This window comes from Aegilops tauschii, chromosome 3, assembly GCF_002575655.3.
Source record: "Aegilops tauschii subsp. strangulata cultivar AL8/78 chromosome 3, Aet v6.0, whole genome shotgun sequence".
NCBI classification, from domain to species: domain Eukaryota; kingdom Viridiplantae; phylum Streptophyta; class Magnoliopsida; order Poales; family Poaceae; genus Aegilops; species Aegilops tauschii.
Window position 1 is genome coordinate 453,971,407 of NC_053037.3, and position 7,089 is coordinate 453,978,495.

The window sequence follows — 7,089 nt, forward strand, 5'->3', positions numbered from 1 at the left end:
AAAATGACAGCACTAGAGGTGGCCGTGGTCGAGGCCGGACAGGACGAGGAGGAGGGCGCTCAGCGGTTAACTGCGGTGCAACGAGGAGCCAGGATCAGGATGAGGCCAATCAAACGCTCAATGACATCACTATGGAGGAAACAGATCGCAACAAAAAGAGAAGTGCCTTAGCTGACCCAAAAGCTACATATCCACCCCCTCCGGCGCAGTCAAGCAAGGCCCTTCTCATGCTGCCACCAGCGGTTCCACCAAGCCCCACATCTAAGCAGGAGACGAAGAGAAACAAGCCAAGCCCTTCAACTGTAGAGACAAACACAGTGAAGAATGCAACAACCAACAAGACCCCAGATGCGCGTTTGGCGAGCTCCCAGGGAGGGGCTCGCCCAGCGCAATGAGTCTTCTTTGCTGGAACTGTTGCGGAATTGGCAAAGCCGCGACAGTTCGGGAGTTTCGCGACCTGGCGAGGCAGTTTGCCCCATCTATTCTTTGTAGAGAAGGGTTAGGTTTCAATAAAAGTTATGCAGTTAGTAGTTCTGGAAGGAGTGGTGGCTTGTGTATTTTTTGGAATGATGAAATAAACATTGAAGTTATCGGTTACTCGAGGTATCACATTGATGTTTTAGCAGAGAACATGGTGGACATGCAGGTCAGGATCACTTTCATCTATGGAGAAGCCCAAGTACCGGAAAGGCACAATACTTGGAACACCTTGAAAAACATAGCCGAGACGCAGAACAGGCCTTGGGCGGTCATTGGTGATTTTAACGAGGTACTAAACCTTGAAGAACATGATGGAATCGACAGCTGTAGCCAAGCACAGATTGATGGATTCCGGGAGGCAGTTGATACATGCGGGCTGGCAGATATCGGATACACTGGCACAAACTGGACATTTGAAAACATGTTGCGGGAGGCACCTTTACTCGTGTGAGGCTGGATAGATGCCTGGTGAATCCGGAATGGCTCATTGCATTACCAGCAACTGCCTTGCTCCACAAGAATGCTGCTGGCTCTGACCATATCCCAATCCTCCTCAAGTTACGTGAACAGCACCCATGCAGGGCGGGCCCCGGGTCATTTAAGTATGAAACTATGTGGGAGAGGGATGAGTCTCTGTTCACAACAGTGACGGAACAGTGGAGCATGCAAGAGGGGGAGACAGTGGAATCAATGCACGCAAAACTAGGTCATCTAGTAGGAGACTTGTCCTCTTGGGATCGGAATAATTTTGGCTCGGTGCGGAAAGAGATCGCTCAATTGAAAACACTCTTGCAGACCCTGCGTGCTGCCCAGGAGGATCCGGACCTACACATGAAGAAACAAAAGTGACAGATCGCCTGGTTGAATTGTTTCATCGTGAGGAGATGCTCTGGCGTTAGAGGGCGCGGGTGGAGTGGCTAGTCCACGGCGACAAAAACACCTACTTCTTCCATCTGAGGGCAAGCAGGAGACGGCGAAAAAACCAGATCAAAGCGTTGCATGATGAGCAAGGCCAAGTTGCTAAGGACCAACCAGAGATGGAAGAGACGACAACAAAATTTTACAAAAATTTGTACACATCCGAGGGGGTGCATAACATGGAGGAAGTACTGAGGACGGTACCAACTAAGGTACATCCGATATGAACGACCTCCTGAATGCCCCATATACTCAAGAGGAGGTAAATAGTGCCTTGTTCCAAATGTTTCCGATCAAAGCACCAGGCCCGGATGGGTATCCAGCTCATTTTTTTCAGCGTCATTGGGAGGTGTGTGGAGAAGAGGTCACAAGAGTGGTCCTCAAAATTGTCGAGGGGACCAAGTCAGCAGCTTGGATCAATGACACAGTCCTGGTTCTCATCCCAAAGGTGAAAACCCCCACCCTCCTCAAACAGTTCAGGCCAATCAGTCTCTGCAATGCTCTACAAAATAGCATCAAAGGTAATATCCAACAGACTCAAACAAATTCTTCCAGATATTATATCACCAGAGCAGTCAGCCTTTGTTCCAGGCAGATTAATTACTGATAACATCATAACGGCCTACGAGTGCTTGTATTTCATGAAGAGGAATAAGGCAAAGAAGCATCAGTCCTGCGCTCTCAAGTTGGACATGATGAAGGCCTATGATAGAGTTGAGTGGGCTTATCTCCAGGCAATAATGCTTAAGCTAGGATTCACAAGAAGGTGGGTTGATATTGTTATGAGCATGGTAACCACAGTCAAATTTTCAGTTCTTTTCAATGTCAAGAAATTAGAGGAGTTCTGCCCATCACGTGGGATCCGACAAGGGGACCCGATATCTCCATACTTGTTCTTGTTAGCAGCAAAGGGCCTGTCGTGCCTGTTAAAATCACAGAGAGTCATCCAATCTAGGTGGGATTCAAGTGGCACCTTCGGCGCCACCAGTAAACCACCTCCTATTCGCTGATGACAGCCTGCTGTTCTTCAAGGCAAACAGTGTGGGTGGTACCGAGGTGAACCAATTGTTGGACATATATTGCAATGCAACAGGTCAGCGGATTAACTTTGACAAATCGTCCATATTCTTTAGCAAAGGTGTCCCTGAGGCTGTTCGCAATGATATTAAAAATGTTTTGAACGTCCCAAATGAAACTTTGAATGAGAAATATTTGGGAATGCCTACAGACGTGGGGGCCTCAAAAAAGGGGTGTTCAAATATTTAAAGGACAGACTGTGGAGCAAAATTCAAGGATTGGTTGAAATAACAATGTCTTCTACAGGCAAGGAAGTGCTTGTAAAGGCAGTGACACAAGCCATACCAGTCTTTTTCCATGTCCTGCTTTAAAATGCCAAGGGGTCTATGTGAGCACCTGAACATGTTGATAAGAAAATTTTGGTGGGGGAGTAAGAACAGCCAAGGCAAACCGCATTGGGTATCATGGAAGGCAATGACTCAGCCAAAGAGCATGGGAGGTTTGGGGTTTAAGGACTTCGAACTATTCAACCTAGCTATGCTAGCTAGGCAGGTCTGGCGCATGCTAGAGGATCCTACCTCTCTCAGCGCGTGCATTATGAAGAGCATGTACTTCTCGAACACCACTATCCTGGACGCTGCCCTTGGGAGTCATCCAAGCCAGATAGGGCGAGCCCTAGTCGAAGGAAGAGACACGTTGAAGCTGGGCCTGATCAAGCAGATTGGCAACGGAGAAAGCACGGATATTTGGAACGACAATTGGCTCCCTCGTCCGTAGATGATGAGGCCATATGGCTATATTACAAGCACTCCGCCGGCCACAGTGGCGGAATTGATAGATCATACTAGCGCAACATGGGATAAGCAAAAGATCGACGCCACGTTCCTGGCTTTTGATGCGAAGGTCGTGCTAAGTATTCCACTTTGTACGACACCCATGCAGGATTACTGGAGTTGGGCTCATGAAAGAACCGACCAGTTTACGGTTCGTTCGGCCTACAATATGCTAGTGACGACGAGGCAAAGGAGAGAAGCTTGGCTGGAGGGATCCGGGGCCTCCTCATCAACACTCTCAGAGTCGGGTTCATGGAAAACTCTCTGGAAGACGGAAGTGCCATCGAAAGTACGTATGCTTTTGTGGAGGCTCTCGAAGCAACCTCTGCCAACGGAAGATGTGAGGGAACACTGCAACATGACCACGACGAGCTCCTGCGGTTTCTGCGGCGCCGCTGATTCATGGCGCCACTCTCTCATCGAATGCACCGTCTCCAGGTGTACATGGGCGTTAGTTGATGAAGAGCTGTGCTGCACCCTGATGGCTACAACTGAGAATCGCGCCAAGAGCTGGCTTTTCAACCTGATGGGATCGCTATCACATGAGCAATTCACCCTGCTGGCGGTGACACTTTGGGCTATCTGGACATCTCGGCGTAAGACCATACATGAAGCTATATTCCAGACCCCACATGCGATAAGGGCCTTTATAACACGCTATATCCAAGACTTGGAGGCAGTGAGGAAGCCCAGGAAACAGAGCCAAGCAACGGCGAGATCTATACATTTGGTCATTCGACCGAAGGCCCCTCCAGCAGATTATGCGAAGATACACGGGGGTTCGCCCACAGAGAGGGGGTCAGCAGTAGCTATTTGCAGAGATAGTCAAGGAGTTTTCATGGGCAGCTCAGCTTTAGTGATTGCCGGAGTTTGCGATGCAGCCACACTGGAAGCCATTGCATTGGCGGAGGATCTCAATCAACACCACTACATTGTTGCATCCGACTGCAAGCAGGTGATCAATGACATTGCTAAAGGTAGTAAGGGAGATTACGGAGTTATTATCAGAGAGATCAGATCAAGGTCACCATCTTCTACTTGTAGATTTACTTTTGAAAGGCGTGAGGCTAATGTAGAAGCCCACAAATTAGCTAAACATGCACTATCTTTACTTCCAGGGCGTTATGTGTGGTTAGGCCAGCCACATGACCCAATTTGTATCCCACATTCTGTGGACTTTGAGTAATAAAAGGTATTTTTTCTCAAAAAAAAAAGGTACCCTCTATCTAAAAAAAAAGCGGCATATAAGGTTTACCCTAGATCCGCACGTCCATGCTTATGGTTCTGCTTATCTCCGTTGAAAGGAACGCACACCAGCGATCCAGATTTAGCTTCTAATCGGCCGATCCCTCTGCTCCCATATCAATCCGTACATTCTGCCTTTCAGATCTGTTGATATATGTTGACACCGCACTACTGTTCATTCTTAACTTCATTAGCTATCGGCCGACTTGTGCCATGTTGAACTCTACACCCGTGGTTGCACAGTTTGCAGTCCTTGTTGAGCTGTTGATCATTACAGCTGAGAAGGTGCTTCAAGCACGCAACGGAATTAACTGCGGAAGTCGACATCGGCTGCACGAGAAATGGGGACTGGTGCGTGAAAATTTATTTTGAATAAGTCGATTTTTTATGCCATTAGATTAAGATCCAATAGTTGTTCTTCTTTCTTTTTCCTTCATTCAGCTCCTTCCTTCTTCAACTGTTTGTCCTCCCATAAAATCAACTTACTCAAATACAAATTAACTCGAGTACAGATAGCTATTGTGTCACTATTGAGGAGCACAGAAATACTTAAAATAGCTAGCAAAAGAAGCAAAGATAGAATTCTCCCCGCTCGGTCTTGTTCATTATGTGTCATTGAGTACAAATTGACATACACAGATGTCCATACTCTATCAAAAGAATGAAAAACATGAACATATGGGCACACGCATATAATATACTCCCTACGTCCCAAAATGTAAGACCATTTTTGACACTATGGAAAAGTGCTTAGAATGCTTCTTTCCTTGCTCTTGAGAGCTAGCAGAAACATGTTTAACCCGTTGGACTCGCCACCAACAAGTATCTTCCGGACTTCAAGCGCTATCTAGACTAGAGAAGAGCCATTACTAATCTCCCTATACACGGAGGTTCTGCGGATCGACTTCACCCCCGCCCGGGGCTCCTGGGCGGCTCATGGCGGCCGTTGGCGCTGGATCCAGGGTAGTCGTTGACCTCGATGTCCATCCGCGCCACCACTTCGCCGACGACGCTTCGCTCCTCAGCGGCCGCGGTCACCACGCCCTGTATGGACAGCAAAAGCCGCGTTAGTGTCACACACCTCAAGCTGAATATACATATTCTAGATGCATGCACTCAGTTTGCAACTTGCTGGCAAACACCACACCGGGAGCGGGAATGTTCTTGTTGCACCAGCGAGGTGGACCTTTCGATCGTGTGGGTGGGTGCAATACAACTACGAATGGCTTATGAGGAGTGGCCACGCATGTGGGCTGCACTGCGGCCGGCCATCTAGCCGTGCATGCATGTGGCTGGGGATGGGATCAGTGCACTGGCAACCGGCCGACACAGCTTCGGGAATGCTCTTCCGAGCGTCCAAAGGTCACATGCAATTTTGTCAAACTGTGGGTGCCGCGTCAGTGCTCTATGGTGGACACCAGCTACAGAGAGCACTTGACTTAAACTCTGAGTGTGAGTGCGCTAGCTCCCTCCCTAGTCAAATGGTTAATATGTAGAAAGAATTATCAATTATGTTTCCTGCTAGCTAGTGCCGTCTCGGCACAATGTATGCGCTAGCTTCGAGCCTCTGAATACTGAAACGGACAAGGGAACAGGCAAGCCATTCATGGTGACGGCTCCGGCCACTGGCAAGCAGAAGAAGCCAGAGCCAGGTACGTATGACTGTGTACAAGTAACAATCGACATCTATCATCAAGCCACAACTAATTTAATCCGCTTAACAGAAATATACTGTACATCTACAAGAACGGCAAAGGCATCAGGTAGAGTGAGAGATTGACCTGAACAGGCGCCGCCTCCAGAGTTAGACTAGAAGCTGAGGCTAGATGATTTCCCAAGGCCACGCTTCCTACATCCGAGAGCAAGGCTCAAAATTAAGATGCATGCATGCACATACACATGCCAAGAAAGAAGATGAACTGATATTAAGTAAGGTCCATGCATGCGTGCATGGGGTTGGAGGTCAAACACTTACTCGACACAGGCACGGAGGAGACCAGCGGAAGAAGAAGATGGCACGACAGCAGCAGCACGAGAGCAAGGACGGGCTTCATCTTCCTGCGCTCCATCGATATCGCCATCTTCACCACAACGAAAACGCAGAGCAAGGGAGGGGAGCACCGTGCTATGAACCACCTCCAAGCTCCGCCTCTCTTCCGTCGAGCGTCTAGGCTCTCTCGCTCGCCGCCTACCGCACAAGTATACACTGCACTTGGCTATCGAGCTGCTGCGTGCGACAATGGTGCCTTGGGTGGTGGGTGTGAGGGGTATTTTATACCACGGGGAGGGCCTCTCCTTGGTCCTTTGTCCCTCCCTCCCGCTCAAAAGTCAACTTCACGCGCCATGTTGAGCTCTTGTCTCTGCGTGCGCACGACAGTGCCTGTGTTGTGCTGGGGCCTTTTCGCTTCTCTGGATTTTTCCGGCTGGACCCGTCCGTCCGCGTTCATGCGTCCGAGCTGGGTGACACTGACCTGCGGCCAAGGGCGAGGTGTCGCGTGGGCAGGCCCGGTGCGTCGACGAGTGCGCATCGCAATGTGTCCGGCACAGTGGGGGCGATGCGCCGTGCGGAGGCTGAACATCATGCGTGCCCCCGTAT

At 49.3% G+C, this 7,089-nt stretch overlaps 1 protein-coding gene across 1 annotated transcript; it reads right to left on the bottom strand.

The window, feature by feature from the left end:
* Positions 1–5,052: 5,052 nt before the first annotated feature.
* Positions 5,053–6,744, bottom strand: LOC109787014 (uncharacterized). Its single transcript, XM_020345575.4, has 3 exons — positions 6,469–6,744; positions 6,275–6,342; positions 5,053–5,537 (listed from the first exon to the last, which is right to left on the bottom strand). The coding sequence occupies exons 1-3, from the start codon at positions 6,572–6,574 to the stop codon at positions 5,400–5,402; spliced, it is 312 nt and encodes a 103-aa protein (XP_020201164.1). The 5' UTR covers positions 6,575–6,744; the 3' UTR covers positions 5,053–5,399.
* Between the last annotated feature and the right edge of the window lie 345 nt (positions 6,745–7,089).

What these genes read in the sequence shown, in the direction of transcription:
- LOC109787014 (XM_020345575.4), bottom strand. Translation starts at nt 6,574, where the DNA reads ATGGCGATATCGATGGAGCGCAGGAAGATGAAGCCCGTCCTTGCTCTC. An exon ending in CTCCTCCGTGCCTGTGTCGA is followed by an intron (nt 6,343 to 6,468) that starts GTAAGTGTTTGA and finishes TCTCGGATGTAG; the next exon opens with GAAGCGTGGCCTTGGGAAAT. An exon ending in TGGAGGCGGCGCCTGTTCAG is followed by an intron (nt 5,538 to 6,274) that starts GTCAATCTCTCA and finishes CTGTCCATACAG; the next exon opens with GGCGTGGTGACCGCGGCCGC.